The following is a 19882-nucleotide window of genomic DNA, read 5'->3' as shown; positions in this document are numbered from 1 at the left end:
ATAAAATGATTTTTTTTTCCTCATAAACCTTGAGGACTATTTCATGACTTTTTTATATTAGGAACTAATATATATATAAAATTGAATTACAGATACTTTAAGACATTTAAAGGACCTGCAAACACCCTACAAAATAAAAATAAAAAAATGTTCACTTTATGGCTATTTCAGCAACATTTTGCAGGTGCATCACACTGCATCACTGCTGCTGGTGGTTAAAAATGCCTTTGAACCTCCATGTTTTGTTCATAACAGAGATAAAAGAGAATTACTTGTCTATCCAAACTTTTCCTGCCACAATAATCCTTTTAGATAAAGGCACTGACAACCTACAGAAGGTACAAAAATATTTCCCAACTCAAATGTTAATATGGGGTAAAACCCTTCACACACTTTAACAGGAGCTGAAGGAAATCCAGAAAAGTACCCTTTTGACCCTGACACTGGACAGCGTATTTAAGGGGAGTTTGTCATGCATTCTTGCCTTGACTGTGATTCCTCACAGCAGTATGTTATGAATGGTCCTAATTTGACACCCCACATTAAAAAAAAACATTGGAACTATATAAAGCTCTTACGTTTTTCCTGTACATAGAGGTAGCCTTCACAACTTATAGGGCTGGTCTGTCTGTATTCTTGAGGTGTCTCCCTGATCCTCTTCATCAGTTCGTATACCTCTGACCGGGCGCCCTCAAATCGACTCCTTGTCTGGTAGGGAAAGGAAGCACACACACACTCTAGGAAGTCACTTCCTGATGCTCAGGGGTTAGGTAGGATGACCCTCCTAACGAGAGGCCTCTGCAAATCAAAATTTATGAGCTTCCCTTGGAAATCCCTTTATCTCTATGAAAGTGGTTGGTAGTAAACTAAAAATAAGAATGAAACTGAGATAAGACTGCAATAGCATGGCAGAATACCAGAAACCTAACTGATGGCGGTTAACAAGTACCGGAGGAAGCTAAAAATGAAGCAGAGCCAGATATCTTTCAGAAGCTGGTGGCCAAAACAAGACAAAAAGTAAAGTAAATATTGAACTTGTATCTGACAATCTTCTATTTTTACCTTAAGTGGCTATGATAAGTAGGAAACTCTTTCATAACAAATGAGCCATAGGAAATTGATAGGCTGACAGCATATAAAAGGTTTTGTTCCCATATGTGGTCAAATAAAAAACAAGAAAAAAAATAATTTTACACTGGCACCCATTACACTCAAAACTTTTCTATTCATTTGGTAGAAAAAAAGAAGAAAAACATATTGTATACATAAAACTATTGTCATGGTTCAAATCATCCCAATCCACATTACAAATATAAAAAAACATCAATATTTCTTACATTCTGAATATTGATCTGCAGTGCTCTTTTATAATGGTCAAAGTCTTTGGCGAGCTCGAAGCCCTGGTGATAAAACGTGAAGACTGTCTGAAAGAAGGCCAGCATCTAAAAAGATCACAGCACAGGAAGAAACAGAAACAGATCAGAGATGTTAATCTAAAGAGTCAGCAACTGAAAGAGAAACTCATAAAAAAATCACTCATAACTTAACCCCATGTGACATCATATATTGCCCTTTGCTTTTATTAATATGAAAGGCAAGCCACATGAGTGCTGCCAAGCCACTAAGGTGAGTCACTCACTGGCTCCACACACTCAAACTTCTTTCTCTCTTGGATCTCCTGCAGTTTGCACACGTAGTCCAGTGACTCCTCCTGAAAGTGCTGCCTCATGGTTTCCACCTGGATGTCTGCCTGTGGAGGTGGAGAACACACACCTTGATGATTATAGAGACAGACAGATGCATGGAAGCAGAGGAGAAACATTATGATCCCTTCTGATGCAGTGTAATTTGAGGTTTTTCTTTTTATGGCTTTACAGTCTTACAAATGGGATAGTGAAGTTGGTAAGTGTTCGATCAGATACTGATGATATATAATAGGAATTAATCTATATAGCCTCAAATAACAAGCTTGTCTCAGAGGGCTATGTAATCTGTACAATCCTTATACCTTTGATTTAGATTAAAAAAGAATCAGTGGTGGGACAAAATCATTGTTATGCAAGTCACAAGGGTGTCTCAAGTCCTTGCACTCAAATCGCAATCGCAAGACTAGCAAGTTCCGATTTAAGTCCCAAGTCCTGAACTTCAAGTTTCAAGTCCTAAACAAGTCATTATACGCTTTTCAATAAATGTAATGACATTTTAACAAGAGTAATAATATATAACATTTACAAAACCGTGAATGCTTTTTAATATTTGTATTTATTCATTAAATAAGTTTTTTAAAACAAGTGTGATTCAAGTGCAACTCTTAAAAAAGAAGTGATGACGTACTTGCATATAGCACTACTGACCAATAACACAACAGAATGAAATGTATACATTTCTGTCATGCCTTGATGTATTATGTAAATTTGTAAAATAGTAAATAGAGTATACTGATGCCGCAAATGACATTGCTGACGTTAGCATATTTTTCATCTTTAGGCCTGGCTGAAGGTAAGTAAAAATATTCAAATTGTGTAACAAGTCTTTTTCGATTTTGTCAAGAGACATCAGACGTGTGAGAATGTGTGGGAAAATTTAAACACAGAAAGGCCAATGCTGGCTGGCCGGCCGGGAGGATTTGTTTTCTTTTTGTCGAGAAGGGGACGACCATTGTGCTACACCAGAATTACAGTAAACATCTAAGAACTCTAGAGTCGCATTGTTTAAAAACTGAACTCAGAATAACACCTGCTAAAGAGTATATATACAACAGTATACCAAGATTTGCAATTTAACAAAATCAATGCATCTGTAATTGCAATTATGTGATGTATCTTCTTAATATGGTAGGATTTCTGGCTTATATCCTTGCCTACATAATGTCAACTACTGATAAGTAACTTTTTTTTTTTTTTTTTAACTTAAAGTTCACATGCTGCTTTTCATAATATATGCCACTGTTTACTGAGTGGACTTAAACAACTGATGCAGTGTTGATGAAGTTTATGACTCTTGTGGCTGTGAGCAAATCACTGGCTCTATTTATTCAACTCTGATAGAGATCACTGTTGGTACCACAGACCCCTGTATCAAAACACAGGGAACAAAACAGCCTGCAGTCATAATGTCAACAGTTTCAAGTGTCCTCTCTGGTTGGTGTATACAACATATGGGTAAGCCTTAAATGGCAACACTGCATTGCAAACACAAGAAGACAGAAACATTGTTTAGTGCAATGTTGGTAAATTCTCCAATAATTTAAAAAGTCCACGCCATACTATTGCAGCATGGATTCTGCCCCGAACTGCAGCAACTGGGTTTGACCTTGATAGTACAGCACAAGTGAGCACACATTTCCTTTCCAAACAAGCCAGGAAAACTGTTGCTGCAAGGCATGTCAGTGGAAATTCACATGGTCCAACAGGCTTTGCAGCTAGGCTCTCCCACCATTGCTCCAAAGGCATAAACCAAAACAGGGACTCTCAAGCTAAACAAAATACCCTTTTCCATCCATTTTGCTGCCATCATGAATTGCTATTCTGCATGTCACAAATCTGTCGGAGAGTTCAGACAAGGATAAATACCTCTTGTAGCTGTGGCTCTTTCTTCTTCGCTGACATATTCAGAAGCTTTTCCAGGGAGCTGTAGTATTTTTCTGTTTCTTTCTCGTACTTCTTTCTTTCCGCCTTAAGAAGGTGCAGTGAAAGGAGCGGACATATATAAGAAGAACAAAATACTAGATGATTCTCAGGGAAAGAAACAAAGCCATGAGCAGTGTGTGTAGTACAACTAATATGCTATTAGCATTCAACTGTAAAATATGGATTTTTTTTTTAACAATCATTAGGGTACAACAAGCATACAAACTAGGAGCTGACATGTTAGGGAGAGGAAATTAAGCATCATACATTACCCTCACTGTACCAAGATGGTCTTTCCTGAACTTCTCCAGGGGTTTCATTAAGGTTTCTGTGATGTTTCTCATCTAGACAGAAGCCATAACAAAGCCATCATTATTCCTGAACTCAATGACAAACCCCCATTGATGTTTCATATGACACAACATTTCCAGTATTGAGTGTTTGACTCCAGTGCAGTGTGGCTGCTCGCACTATATTACATAACTCAAATGACATAACTGATATTCTAAATGTATCTCTGTCTTCCAATAATGAGCTCATAAAGTCAATGCATTTGTCCTAATTCCTCCAGTGCTTCTACTATGCTGGCTGCAGGACATGTCTGTGCCTGCCTGCCCGTTCTCCACCTTTTCCTCACTTTGCACTGTGATGTCATCCCACTATGCTGAGCAGTGCTGAGCCGAGCTGAGTGTTTACCATCATGGTCTGAGCCAGGCGCTAAAACAGTCATCTCAGTCAGCTGCTGATGATGGGCCCACTCACTAACCTCAGACGGTACAGACAGACATTACAACAGAATGGCTGTTCATAGAAAGTTGCAGACATTAAATTGTGCATCCTTAATGCATCATTAATGAAAATAAAAACTAGACAAATGAAATGCAGACAAAACTAATGTCAATGAAATGAAAGTATACAGGAAATGTGTTTTTCATTATAGTCTTTGTAAATTTGGCCAGAACTATCAACAAAGCAAGCATAAGGAGGCAGAGGTGCATGTGTATATCAAGACAGGGATATGCACAATACTCAAGTCAAATGCCTTTAAAAAGTCCTGTTTGTACTCCAGTTCCTATTTTGAGCTTCTTAAGACTTGCCCCTGACAAAAATCTCTTGTATTTCAATGATGAAACTAAAACTAATCCTGAAACTTATCAAAACTAAACTATAACTAAACATTTTTCAACAATAAAAACTAAACTGAGACAAGCACACTCACTCTAAAAACAAACTGAAACTGAACTGAAATGAGAACAAGAATTAAACTTAACAACATGAAAACAAATACTCATTAAAAACACAACACTATAACTCTGACTTATAGGTAGAACGGGTAGGCGGTTAAATCCACAGCTCCTCCAGTCAGCAGATCAAAATATTCTTGGGCAAGATACTGAACCCTAAATTGATTAGATTTGAAAGTTTTTTTGTCCCTGAGGGGCAGTTTGGTCTGCAACAGTATTGAACACAACCAATTCACAACATAAAAATAAATAAAATTAAAAAATGATTGGTCCCAGTTGCTCGGTGTGTAAGTGTGTTTGAATGTTTAAAACTGAGCAGCAGGTGGCACCTTGTACATTAGTCTCCACCAGTATATGAATGTATGTGTGAATGTAAAAAGTAGTGTGAAAGTGCTTTGAATGGTGAAATGAAAAGAAAGACGCTATATGCGTGCAGGTCCATTTACTGGGCATATTGTGACACTTTCAACCCTTCAGGTTAACAGTTTTTAACTGTGTATCACCATTAAATGACACATCCTGTAAGAATGTTGCAACTTCCTCGATATGTTATGGGTTGTATTGCCATGGACCTTGTTGCCAGTAGTAGGTCATGTGAATCTGTCTTGGTATTTAAAGCTTGGCTGTAATAAATTGGATCCTTTCGTCTCTGCAGCCACTCCCAGGCAGGTGGTGTGACAGCGACCCTTAGACAGCCACAAGAAGGGAACTGTTTAAACACGATCAACAAATATTCACCCACTAGGGAGCTGGTTTGCTCTGCCTGCTGGATGCTGCGGCTGTACCGTACGTTGGAGAAAATTATAATATGAGTGCCTGTGTGGATCTCTGGCGGATGACAGAGTCAGACATTAATAGATGCAAGCACCAAATATGGGCAATGAAAGGTGTAAGCATACAAAGTTAAACAGTTTAAGTGTGATACGCCACACAGACAAAGACACAGACAGACAGACACACACACAGGTATTTCCCCTGAGTTTTAGGCATGTTCTGACTAGTTGATCTCACCATTAACTCTCTTTGGTCTTCAAGGTTCTTGAGGAATGAGGAGAACTCTTGCAAAGACTCATCTGAAGAAAAAAAATTCACAGTTTAAATGCAATGACTCTGCGTCAATCTCTCTCTCTCTTTCTGACACACTCACACTGACACACTCACACACACACACTCACACACACACACACACACACACACACACACACACAGACAGACACAGACAGACACACACACACACACACACACACACACACACACACAGCCTAAAAACATTATGATTAACAGCTGCTCTCACCACAGGTGCAAACCAAAAACTGCTCTTAAATTGCTGGTAGAGAAGAAACTATAAACAAACATTTACAGTGCATGTCTGCATGGTGGTAACAAAATTAGTGGTTAGTTTCTCGCATGTGAGGAGACAAACTCACACTTACCAATACATCTTTCATCATCAGTCTTTGCATCGCCGATGTACTCAAACTGAAACTCTCCCAGGCACTGGGCAAACTTTCGCTGCGCCATCCCAAGCTCTGAACAAAAAATTTCAGATATAAAAGCCATTACAAATAGTGCATTTAAATTGAGGCAGAACGTTTCATATGAACTATCTGTTCTTAAGATCTACTAAGTTTTACTGTGCTGAGAAGACATTTGTGAAAATGTAACACAATATAAGCATTCGTGAAAAGAAGGTCAGATGCATCAAACAGAGTTAACCACTTTGCAAACATCCTGTTTGTCTACAGTCTGCTACATCCTGTTGCAAATCAAACCCTAGTGTGCCAGGGCGGCAGGTACCACAGGTTAGCACATGCCAAAATATAGAGCAAACTATATTTAGCTTTCATAGCTTGAACAAATAAAGACAGAAGAGACAGTATGATACTAGTGTATTACCAAAATGCTGGAGAGCCTTATAAGGAAGCTGATAGCATATGTCAGGTTCTTCAATATGAGCAAAATATTTTATGTATGTTTTAGTTTTCAAGATATATGATAGTATTCAGCTTTTTCAGTTGAACAGTAATGAAATATCATGTAATGCATTGTCAGTCATAGTTAAGTCTTTCCTTAAATAAAACTAGCATTACATTAGCAACAAAACTGATACATTACTAAAGTTAAGTCTATTCTTATTTAGTTAATAGCACAAATTCCTTCGTTTTGCCGGTGTAATATGTAAATATGTGCATTTATATCAGTGGTTCTCAACCTTTTTCGTGTCAAGGACCCCTAACTTGATACACATTGGGACTCCGTTTAATAAGACGTCTCTTCAGGGACCTCCGTCCAAAATAATTTTGATTGTTAGATATGATAAAAACTAGGATTTTATTTTTATCGACTAAAGTCAGGAGAAAACTGTGGGGAAAAAAAGAAACTAAAGGTAAGAAAAGCATAATGAAAACACTTATGACAATAGTCATAAGAGTGACTAATGTGTCTCCCTGACTAACGTCTCTTCTTTGCATCTTAGCTCCTCCTGGAGAGGATGTGAGAAATGTGAAAACGAGATGCATAGGCTACACTTGTGTTTCCCAGGTCCCAGGTGTAATCAAGACATGAGTAAGAATTAGTTAGCATGATGAAAAAAAACCCTAACTTACACTGGGCTCACTTCTATAGTGAATTAAAAAGTGAAAATAAAATATTCCCCCTTTTCTGGGAATCCCCAGGAACTCCCTTACAAACCCTTGTTTGAAAACTGCTGTAGCAGTGTTGCAAACCTAATATCGGTAAATGTTGTATTACATTGTATTCTAAGGTCTATGCCCTAAATACAACATTAATCTGTCAATAATCAAAAGGAAATGCTAAGAAATTAAACAAATACATTTCTCCTAAACAGCCTCTCCCACTGTTACAAGATGTTTCAAGACATGGCTGATTTAAGAAAATAAAATAGGCCTGAACCTACAGGATAGTTTGGCACAATGAAACAGCTACCATCTATTTAACCCTTTGAACCCTGACCAAATTTGCACAATTCCTTGAAAAACAATGGAGGAAGTTACAAGTTACTTACAGGAATTACAGGATAATTAAGAAACATATATCTATACAATATGATTTCTATGATTTTTTTTTCCTATTTTGTTTTTTAATTATTAATAACATCTAATTATTTCCCTCTGTTGTTTTTAAAAGTAATTTCCTTGTCATTTTTATGTCACCTTTTCCTAATTTTATTCAGTTTTTATTTGTGGGTCATCTCTTGCCACGTTGCTCTCTGCGATTTTAGCCACATTTTAAAAGAAATCAAACCAAACTGCGTAATCAAAGTTTAAATGCATGTGAAAGGTGTATGAATGCAGCACAAGAAAAGTGATGTCACACCAGGTTTCAAAGGGTTAATTTATTTGCTCCTGTATCTGCATTTAAACAATCTCAGTATTATGGATACACACTGTTAAAGTCTACCCTTCACTACACCCTTGCACGCCAGTAAACACAGCAAACCAAATCTATTTCCAAACAGTGAAGAGATTCCCCGAGGTGGGATCTCTGACCCACGGTTGTCCCCTAGGGAAGCATGACAGAATGCAACAGGGATATTTTAAGACTGGAGCTGTGAGCAGTATACTGAGGAGCAGTGATATCAGATTTGGCAGATAGCTGGGACTCTATAGGGAACAATCGACTGAGATAAACCATTGAATAAAGTTCTGACTCTGCTGAGCATCTTTGTCTGCTACAAAAACACTCAACAGCTGGCTGTTATGTAGAACTGCAACTAATGATTATTTTGACTAACTCATATATATGACTGACTCATTTCAGAAAATATTCTAAATTGTCTTTTGTTAAAAAAAAAAAGGCAAAGTGAAGTATTCAAATTGCTAATTAAGTCTGACCAACAAAGCTACAGAGGTAAAGGTTTGCTCTCTCATTGTTGCGGTTGACAAAATCTTAAAAAAATCGATCATGAATCTAATTTTTAAACTACATAGTTTTTTTGTTCATGCAACAAAGGTCCCCAACTGGTATTAATATAATGGACGTAGCTACCATGACATAACTTTTTGTTTTATGGACTCTATTTTGAAGTCTTGAGTTCGGCATTTTTGCCATCGCTATCTTGTTTTTTTGGAGCCGTGAAGTGACCATATCTGGGCAAGTGGCTGGCACTGTAGAGGAAATCCGGCGACACTATCTACAGACAGCCCGCCCTTAATCATGCTTGACTTTATGCATTAACAAAAAGTAAACAGGCGAATTATATAAAAATTTTATCCCCCGTAAAGTTATCATGAAGGGAGGATCTAACTATGGACCAAAACCGTGTAATTCTGTTGTAAAGTTGGGTATTTTAACATAAATGTCAGTAGAGACTGACTGGCTATTGGAGCCAGCCTCAGGTGGCCATTCAGGAAACTGCGGTTTATTACACTTGCGTGCTAGCATCAGATTTGCGCCCCAGACGTTGCCACTTGCCACAAAATCATCCGTGACTTGAAATATGCTTTGTTTTTGTCGACTCAGGCTTTGCAAAAGAAAGCAGAGGCCATTTAATACTCTCTTAAGAAAAAGCCCCAGATGCTCAAAGAGAAAACAATCAATTCGCTTTTTTTGTTGTATGGATAATAATAGAAATTCATGATAATAATACCACTAAAAACACAAATTACAAAACAATCCAGCACAGTAATTTCTTATATCATATTTTCGAGCTGTTTACTGTGTCTTTTTAATTTCCATCCATGGCTAACCTGCTGTGTAAACACTCAAAGTTCTCTGAGCAGTGTGTGTACACATACTATGGATTAAATCTATAGTGGGGCCCAAAGCCCAAACATGTGAGAGGTGTTGGACAATGTCTGCCTGAGCCTGGCACAAAGGGCATAGCTTCTGCCTCAATAATTTATTTCAAACAGTTTGAAATCCACTGCTGGTGCTCTTCAGCTCAATCTCAAATCTTTACAATCCAAAAACACACAAGGAAATATGTGCAAACAAACACCTGTGGTTGATTCCTTTGGCCAGTTGGTGTAAATCATCACACTACAGGAAGCTAAGGGATGCAAAACAGACAATGGGACAGCTTGTATATTGCAGCATTTACAATTGTTTGTTCTTTGAGTAGTTCTTAATATAGCACTTGGAGGAAATGTTCTTTCTTTACTTGCGGGTGAAGTAATTGTTGTGTTTAAGAAATTAAAAGTTTCAACAGCAAAAGAAATGTATGCATAAAAAGTAAGCTGACTCACGAGTAAAATTACAAATCAGATACAGCTTTTAATCCACAGGAATGTAGCAGATATACTCTAATGACAGGGAGCAAAACAAAAGGATTCATAACTTGTTTATGGCTGCTAATAGCTCATTTCTTGGCTCACGCACTTCAGCAAGAAACTCCACAGACCTAACTTTAGATCATTAATCAAGACTGGAGAGGGACTCCATTTTTCTTCTCTTCAGAGACATGGTAAACAAAAACAGGCCTCTGCACAAGCAACATTAAGAGACTCTGACAAACAATAGCAGCAGAGTGTCGAGCCCTCTGTCCCAGGCACCTCTTTAAAGACAGTATTTTGGTGAGGTCACAAGAGGAAAGAGTACAGGATGATTTATATTTGTCAGCCTAGAATCAGATGTGAGTTATTGTAAAAATTTATTACCCTAGAATAGTTTAGAATAGAAATGTTATATTATAAACTTGTGTCAACCACACCAAATAATTCTGGGGCTCATATTCCTGATACGCTAAAAGCTTTTCACTTTTTTGGCAAACATGTTTCTGTCGCAGAGGTGACTTCTAACTAATGTAAACACAACCTGATGAACTGCCATGTGGGAGTATCTAAGTACGGGTTATGGGCACTATTTTCAAAATAAAGGTATGGCAAATATAAGCCTGTCAGGTCATTATTTTGGGAGCAAACACTTGCTATGCTGAACATAGCAATTTTCTTTGAAGTGACTGTAAAATCAAGAATGAATCCAAACCGCACAGACAGCTAAAATCTAGAGCAGGGTGTGCAGGACTGCAGGTCCATAAAAGGTGATTCTGGTCACTCTGGTGTGGACTATAGTCCTTAATTTGCAGCACATGGAATGACTGCAGACAACACAAACAATCCTATATTGGTGTGGTCTATCACAAACTCCGTAATTTTATGGTCCAGTAAGCAGGATGAAGACAAGACATTTTTTTCACCGGATCTAACATCTACTACATTTAAACTGGTAGGCTTTATCTATAGATGCATACTACTGACTGCACCACTATGACAAGATTTCACCAATGCTCGTGTTTCTATTACTTGTCAATAATACTGTTGGAAGGCATAGCCCGTAAGTGTTAAGAAGCTGGCTAACACTTACAACTTCCAATCAACTCACTTTTTCACTTCTTGTATGCTTTTATTTTTTTCCTCTTTAGTTCTCTGCTTTTGTTGACACAACAATTTTCTACCAACTGTTTATTGGCATGAAAACAGCTCAACACTCCTCTCATCCATCGACCTGATCTGATCAGATTGACTGATCAATTATCCACCACCACCATCCAGTATGTAATGCACCACTTAGATTAATCTCATGGGGAACCAGATGTTCACAAAACTGAAACTGACGTGGTACGACAACTTGCTGCAGTGTTTACAATTCTTTGCAATGAGTAAACACAAAAGCAAAAGGCTAAATGAATCTGGATGAGAAAATGGTTGGGGAGAAACGATTAACATGAGTTGTCTATTCTTCAGTGAGAACTGGAGGAGGGATTTTAACTGTCAGTTTTAATATTTGTCAATATAAGTATAATAGCTAATGTTAGCCTCAAGGGCTACAGTGTTTACCGTTGATTGGCAGCACCTGCTGCTGCCAATACTGAAGCAATCATAACCGCAAACATCCAGATTTAAAATCCTAAGCAGAAAAATTTTAAAATGATCAGGGCAGTCCAGATGAGCCTGTGTGTAATTTGGAAGGTTTAAAACTGAATCTGAAAACCTCTCACAATAGCAGATAATCTGGGCCGAACACTGGTAGTGACCAAAGTCCCAGACCAGATTTTTCCCCCTCTGTTGGAAGGGAGGAATTGGGGGTAAATTGGCCCAAAGTTTTTGTAGTCCGAGCCCAGCTTTCGCTGTATCAGCATGGAAACCTCCTTATGGCATGCCACTAATAGTATATTCAAACGAATATACCTTTAATCATATGAAATCCTGTATGAACCTCATTTTAAAGCTCCCCACATTAATGAGATAAGCTAGTCAGGCAAATTATAAGCCTCTTCATCTCTGCAAAAGCTTCTTTTGACATTTTTCATAAATATTCTGGTCCTGGAACAGGGTTGAGTTACATAATACTACGATCAACTCCTTTCAAGCACTACTATCCACATTTTTTTTAACAATTGGTCAAATATGTGTATGTACTATGTGAGGGATCTCTTGTAGTGACAAACTCACAGGGAAGGATCAGCAGCTCCCCTCACTTCTACAGAACATTTTAGCATATTTCAGTGATCAGTCTGTCTTTGTTTATGCAGAGCAGGTAGCTGGTGAACATATTTGAGAATTTAGCCTGCAAAAGCCAAATTCTTAATTGTCAGAAGTTGTTGCAACCTTATTTAACATAGCTAAAAGGCCAGTGACTATTGCATTTACATTTACACAGAGTCCAAATGAATAATAATGCTACTCAGGGTCTGTTGGATGTGTAGGTATGCAAATGAAGAAGAAGAAGAAGAAGAAGAAGAAGAAGAAGAAGAAGAAGAAGAAGAAGAAGAAGAAGAAGGAAAAGAAGAAGAAGAAGAAGAAGAAGAAAATTGTGTTTACAGATTGCTCTTTTACCCACAAAGGTCAGAAAAAATACATACAATTGTCACCATTTTCATAAACATCCCTGAAACCTTTTTTGGTGTAAATTGCTTCTTCCTTGGCCTCAGGTGCCAACGCTTGATCCTTAGCCCTTTGCTGTTTACCATCACTCTACCTATCTTAGTAACATTATGTTGGAAATACAACATTTAGTTTAATTGATGTAACTCAATAGTCTTTGTTTGCCCTTCTAATGACCCTTATATCCAGGCTTGAGCTCGAGTGTGACCAGGTTTCTGCAGTCTGCAGCTCTCTGTGCTTTGAAGCAGTCTGCCAGAGGAACGTGGGGAGGATGATCTTTTAAATCCCAGCATTAAACCTTTTATAGAAAAGCAGTTTTAGAGTTTGTATATCATTTTATTTCATGTTGATACTGTGTCTCTTCTACTCTTTCCTTTCTTAGTGATTTTGTTTCTGCTTTGTTTGGCTTTATTAGCAGCATGTTTTTTTGTTTTTTTACTTTTACATATTTTCCACCTGCATGCAAGACAAGAATGAAGCTTCAGCCACAGCATGTGTTTATATTGTAAATAAAAAGTAGGCCTACATGTTATAATCTGGTGTTGGTGTTGACATTAGAATGTATAGTTCTGTAATGACATACATTGTTAAATTTAGTCTCCAAAACACACATCATAACCTAAACTAAACCTAAAATTCTTTCCCTATCTAATGGGTAATCTGTGACTCCGATTGGTCAACTGTAGCTCAAATAATCCCAAAACACACATGAATGTTGAACGGAAAGTTCAGCTGCTCCCCCAGATAGTAAAAACATGTTTTGACAACATTACACTGAACCTTGACACACCTTAACTAAGCCTCGACACACTATATTGTGTCTGACGTAAAGTGAGGGAAGTGTTCGGCGTCACAGTATTGTAAAAGATCTGATGGGGTTTGGACAGTAAAAATCAATGCCATTCAAGCAAGTGTGATAAGAGCCTGACATTTTTACTGCCCCAATGCAGAACATAATAAATGCAGGAATTTAATAGGGTTGTTGTATGTTGCATTGCTTTACCATCTCTTTCATAATTTTACCAACACATACTTTGTTTTTAATTAAATGTGCAAGCCTCTTTTTTTATTATCCCCAGATATATTTTGGGGAGTCTGTACATTACACAGGGTATCTTTTCACACAGCAAAGACAGCTTCAAGGCTCAGGTCACTGTGGACAATTAGTGTGTACTCCAACAACAGTGATGTCAATGGATAGATTTGCAGGCTCTTTATTGGAGCCATATGTGAGTGCAGTGCACAGATCACACCCATCCACAATGTGATTACACAGGCTGCATGCATGTTTAACTCAGAGTGGGGTGGACAGCTAATATGAGGATATATGAGGCCAGGCTGTGTGGACTTGATTACATAAAACATTAAGAATGAATGTTATCCGGTTACGTGAAGCTCCAGAGATAATCGACGGCAGGCAACATTCTGAGAAGAGGAAAAAATAGCAGCAGCATTCGTGTTCTGTGTAGTGTCAATTGATGTTAAAACAGCATAGATCAACTGGATACAATCAGTAGAGCAATAAATAAAAGTGTCAGATGAGAGGTCTGCATTACAGATTAAAATGATAGCTGCTGTCCTGGAGGAATGAACTATCACAAGATAGAAATACCACACACACTAGGGCAAACAAGTCCACTGCAAAGGCTTCTCGCACTTTTTGCCTTTTAAAGCAAGGCATTTCAGAGCAAACCTGGGAACTGTCAAACTTGGCTAGTTTCTCTGCAGAAAGCCAGAGACCCCGGTCCACTGCCTTCAGCGTGTGAGTCATACAGACCCCACCTTGCATATATCTGATATTACAGGCCAGATTGTTCTGTAATAGGAAAAACATGAAAATAAAAGTCTAGCTCTGTGACATAAACATGTGTGCCGCTGTTCAGAAGAGGTGGGGAGAAAAACAAAGATGACACAATGGGGAGGGGACTGAATCAAAGGGCTCTGGTTCTTATGGAGCACCACAAACCAACGCAGAACAAGGCTTTTTTCAACAACACCACTGTCAGAACAAGACAGCCACAAGATACAAAAATCATGTGTGAAAAACTAATCTTCAAGTTCCTGTGTGTAGGAGTCAAGGGGATAAATTGGCAAAAATGGAATATAATATAATACGTATGTGTATAATCACTTGAAAAAAAATGAATCATCTTGTTTTCAACACCTTAGACTGAGCTGTTCATATCTAATTGGGGAGCAGCTCCTTGTCCACGGAGTCTGCCATGTTGCACTGTAATTAACAGCTCTTCCGCAAGATGTCAAACAGAATTGATAATTTTTTTTATATTTAACGTGAAACTGCTTTATATAGTGGTTGTTGTTGTTTCTTTTTCACCTGTTAAAATTAGCCATTTTTCCAGTTTTGGAAAGGAGGAGACCTCTGCAGATAACTTGACTCCCTGTAAAAACCTTAACATCTGGATCTTATTATCAAAGAGCCGTTTATATGTACATAGGGAGCGGGTCTCATTTGTGGAGATCGCCATGTTGAACCAGTGAGTGTGTTTTGACCGCCATGTTTCTGTAGAAACATGGCAGTTCAAAACACACACTGTCTGTGTGTTTTCCAAAGGCTTCCAACATACAGCTGGATATTGTTAATCCTCCTGAGATGAATTTGCTGTTTCTTCGCTTACAACCTCAGGCTGCTGTGACATTGGAATTACAACAATATTTTAAGCCTACCTTCCTCTCCCAACATAGTCACATTGTTTCCTTAATTACAGCCATGTTGCAAAACATCACCAGCAGCACATTACAATATGAAATAGTTACTTATCTGAACTTGTTTTTCGCTGACTGTAAGTCTTAAAGCAGGAAACTTAACATTGCATGTTCTGACTGCTGCTGAAAAAGTTTCCCCAAAAACAGACCAGAAAAGGTTGTATATGTCAAAGTTCAGCTGCTGAAGATGTCCATAGTGTATTGTCATTGGCGTCTGTTGCAGTGATGTTTGTTTTGATTTCTACAATCTCATCAGATGTGCCACTTAGGTCAGAGCTTGCCTGGTCCAGGCCCTCAAACAGCGGCCAGCGTTTATAGTGCGCCTTTCCACAGTACTTCCTGTTTCACTCTCCCATCTTTTCCAGTCCGAATCCCTGCTCCACACTCGCCTCCAACCTTTGCCCTCAGCAGAGCCTGCCCACCCATCCCCTCCCACAATCTCTCTCCCCCGAGCTCCCTGCCCACAAAGCATGCATTACTTCATTCATGACTTCCTGATTCTCAAAACAAGTCTGTAGGGTGAGGCTGTGCTGAGCAGTATCCTGTCAATATTGACTAAGTAGCGAATGAAATATATATCAGCATCTGGACCTTCTGTTAGCACAAAAATATTATGATGTGGTCAATGAGTACTTCAAATAGTTCTCAACACTTTGCTTGCACCAAAAAAGGAGCCCCAAAAGCATAGTTGTGCCATCAAGCATCATTTTTATAGTCCATCTTATTATCTCTGAAGTGAAAGATAAAAAAAAGCGTTCCTCCCACATGACTTCACGTCTTGTGCTAATGCGATTTTAATGAAAGATTGTGATGTGGCTCTTTGGCAGAATCAGTAATGTGATTACAGAGAGCAGCATTGAGCCAAAGCACACCATGGCAGAGAGGCTACTCTTAAACCTGTCTGCCAGTGAGAAAGAAAGACCTTCACATGGCTGGGTTCCTGGAACTCAGAGTGAAGAGAAAAAGTAAAAATTTCTTTTGCTTTATGAGCCAAATGGTCAACTCACCAGAGGAAGTCCAGCTGTGGAAAGTACTATGATTGACCCCTCTGCAACTCTGTCAAACTTCACTTTTCAGATGATTGCAGCAATAACAAAACATGCAAGAAAAATTTAAACTAATAAAGCAAAAGACATGGAAAGTTCATATTTTCTCCCACAAACAAGAATCAATGCGCTTGGTAAAGACAGCAGTGAGGGGTGGATAAGAGGGTACAGACAGGACACAGTTCCTGTGGAGGAAACCCTCTGAAACAGAAGCACATCTGCATGTTGCTCCTCTAGTGGGCACTTCCATGTCATGGCTCTCTGGCCCGGGGCCCCACTGTAAAGTTTCCTCCCAGAACCAAGGACTTTCCGTAGTGGGACATCCTCCCAGTCACTGACGGGCTGAGAAGGGAATGGGATGTGAAGATCAACAACTGTCTCTTGGAAACACCAAACAGCAGATCATTCTGAGGTCAAACATAATGTGGAGCATTTTATGCTACGTTTTAATCCACGTTATTTACTAAAAGTTGTAAACAAGACTAAAGCTGTCAATGTTTACAACAGAATGCTAGATCAACAATTTAACAACGGAGCTGAGTGTTAGATCTTATGGTGTGAGCTTCATATACAGAGAGGATTACACAGCTTAGCCTCTCCAAATCAACTCCGCTCATCAAAAACAACCGTCTGAGCTCACAAGTTCATCTAGCAGGGCTATCTACTTCAAAGCTACTACAAACAAGGCAGATTTAGAAGGAAAAAACTGATGGGCTATTATGTATGATCTCTATGAAGAGGAGAGCCAAACACAGGGTCACATTCTCATGAGACAAGATTATCAGAGTGTCCCAGTATTAAGGGCAAATCTGGAGCTGAGCTCCACCCACAGAGTGTAAATTAACAACACTTTTACTTTAAAACTTACTTACATCTGAGCTATAGCTAAAACTACTGGGAAAACTACTAACACCACTGTGCTTAGACTAAGTATGAGAGCAGGTTGAATGAAAGCAAAAAAATAGCCTTTAAATTTGTTTTAAGAATTTGATTATTTGTTAATAATTATGATTACAAACTTTAGTACCTTTAAGGGCATTCCATATTACATTAGATTATTAGGATGAAAGTCCTGCAAAATTAAAATCAAAACTTGTTGATTTGTGATTAAAATTACAACTGGTCATTGTATTTATGAGTTGAAAGGTGCAAGATTTTCATTTCTGGTCACTGGGAGCACAACACGTGGGACTACTAAAGTCACACAAGTAACTAAGGCTGCAGCAAACAGTTCTTATTCATTATTTGCAGTTGTTTGGCCACACGAGAGCCAAAGATGACTGACAAAAACTCCAAAATATTAAGTAATACCTAAGACTGAGAAAAGCAGGACATTTGAGAAATATATAGAAAAAATAAATAATGGGCCCCAGGGGATTTTTTTCTCTGAAATGCTCCTTTTAGCACCCCTTTAAGTTTCCCTCCCAAAAAAAGCCCAATCATCTCTGACTGATTAGTGTTTCCAGGTCTATCCTGGCATTTCAGTGAAAAAAATCCCCTGTGGCCCAAAAATCATTTTCCCTACAGAATACCATTGTACTGTCAGGACACCTCGAACTGCAAACAAGGTCAATTATGAATCTTTATATGATGGATTTTTGAGCCATGGTGCCTTTATGTTCTTAAAACTTTCCTGAAGCTGAGTAGAGGATTTTAAAAATCTGTGGCATCATCACAATGTGAAGTCTACGAGGTGAGCAGGAACTCGCAGGCGGGGCCAGCAAGAGAAACTCAAACATATTCAATGGGCCACAAACCACATCATCTTGGGGCCCGGTATCTAGTTATTATTAAAATATATGATCTGCGCTCTCAGTGTCTCTGTACAGTAGCACTGTAGCTGTTCTACATTTGTATAGTACAGTTGTGACATCACAACTTCCCACAAGTCCTGACAGCTTGTTTAAAGACACAGTTACTGAATACAGACTGTGTGCATTTCTCTGTCGATTTAACATTTTGGTACTTTCACAAACCTATCAAACTAGGAAACACCCTTTGTAAACAGTGGTGTATCATTTTTTTTTCCTTTCTTCTGGACAGCATAAAAACAGCCAGGCCATGGGAATTAATGTTTTTATATTTTGCTTTGGCAGTGTTAATGTTTTAGTTTCTCTGCTACTGCAATTAGGAAGGAGAGTAAACACCTCATGATTACAGTGATCAAACAATATCAAAAACAGTCATTTGACAGGAGAAGGGCCACACCATATTTTCAAAAATACTCTTGATTGAGCAGAACAGGATGAGGGCTCTTCATTAACGTGAGGACATAACAACATGACCATCAGTTCCTTCCTGAAATTTCAACTGACTTTGCAGTACTCCCGGAGGGAGGGTATGACCAGGGTTCCCTATTTCTTGCCATATTCTTAGAAGCAAGAGGCTAACATTGAGAACTAATGAGGGTTAACAGACTTGATATGTGATACGTGTCACTATGTTGTCATTTAAAAAGTGATGCATAGTTGTGCCACAGTCAGATAAGGTATGAAATACAAGACATGACATGTTTGAAACAGGATACTAGGTTTCATTTTACACCAACATAGCAGAGCATCAATGTCAACTCATCTGTGAGCGACAGTGAATACCAGAGTTCACCATAGTGCTCTGTGGAGTTTCCCCTGGTACTGCAACTCCTCGTGGCTGCAAAACCTGAAGAAAGTGGCGTGTAATCTACTTGGAAGTCAGTGCAGCTTGATGAAACATAAGTTGAGAGAAAGCACGAAGACAAGGTCAGGGTACTCTGGTAACTTAAGAGCTACAAAAAGAAAGATGTGTTATTTAGGCAATACTGGATCAGGGTTGCCAGGTCTGTGTGACAAAACCAGCCCAATAGCCATAGCAAATCAGCCCAAAACCAGTCCAATACCAGATCTCAAAATAAGCTCCTGCTAAACCATATACACTGCTTTTCAAGTCCAACAACACTGCTATCATTGCCAAATGTACTGCAATATCAACAAAGTAACACCATAAATATTTAGTGTGGAACCATAAAAAAACGTTTTCCCTAAACAGTTCTTTTGCCTAGGCCCTAAAAGGGCCTTGTGTAACAAGATAAAGTATATAATGAGTACTGTATCATAAAACGCATTATAATGGTTATTTACTATAATGTAGTCATAAACTTATAGTACATACATATATGTACATATGTATTTACTGACAGTATTTTTGTTAACCTTATTTCAACTGATACACTGTATCCTCCTAATTCACAGTATTTTAATGTTGTATATAGGATATCTATACAGAATTAAAATAATGTCAGCTTAATTGTTTGGTGTGAGGGTTGACCACCTTGCAGTAACAAAAAGAAAAAGAGAAACGAGAAAGAAAGAGAAAGAGAAAATCTCCTTGAAATTGAACTACTTCCAATTTCCATTTTC

The 19882-nt window shown here is 38.4% G+C and overlaps 1 protein-coding gene across 3 annotated transcripts in view; it reads right to left on the bottom strand.

Moving 5' to 3' along the window:
- Window positions 1–19882, bottom strand: part of arhgap10 (Rho GTPase activating protein 10) — a 57875-nt gene that overhangs the window by 33877 nt on the left and 4116 nt on the right. For all 3 annotated transcript variants that reach the window (XM_042484797.1, XM_042484796.1, XM_042484795.1), the window contains exons 2-8: window positions 6307–6402; window positions 5885–5946; window positions 3902–3973; window positions 3573–3674; window positions 1640–1750; window positions 1338–1442; window positions 579–708 (exon numbers count right to left, since the gene is read on the bottom strand). In XM_042484797.1, coding sequence (XP_042340731.1) covers window positions 579–708; window positions 1338–1442; window positions 1640–1750; window positions 3573–3674; window positions 3902–3973; window positions 5885–5946; window positions 6307–6402 — 678 coding nt within the window. The remainder of the gene's footprint in view (window positions 1–578; window positions 709–1337; window positions 1443–1639; window positions 1751–3572; window positions 3675–3901; window positions 3974–5884; window positions 5947–6306; window positions 6403–19882) is intronic.

This window comes from Plectropomus leopardus, chromosome 4 (genome assembly GCF_008729295.1).
Source record: "Plectropomus leopardus isolate mb chromosome 4, YSFRI_Pleo_2.0, whole genome shotgun sequence".
Taxonomy (NCBI): domain Eukaryota; kingdom Metazoa; phylum Chordata; class Actinopteri; order Perciformes; family Serranidae; genus Plectropomus; species Plectropomus leopardus.
The sequence above is the reverse complement of the archived record's forward strand: the minus strand, read 5'-3'. Positions and strand labels throughout refer to the sequence as shown.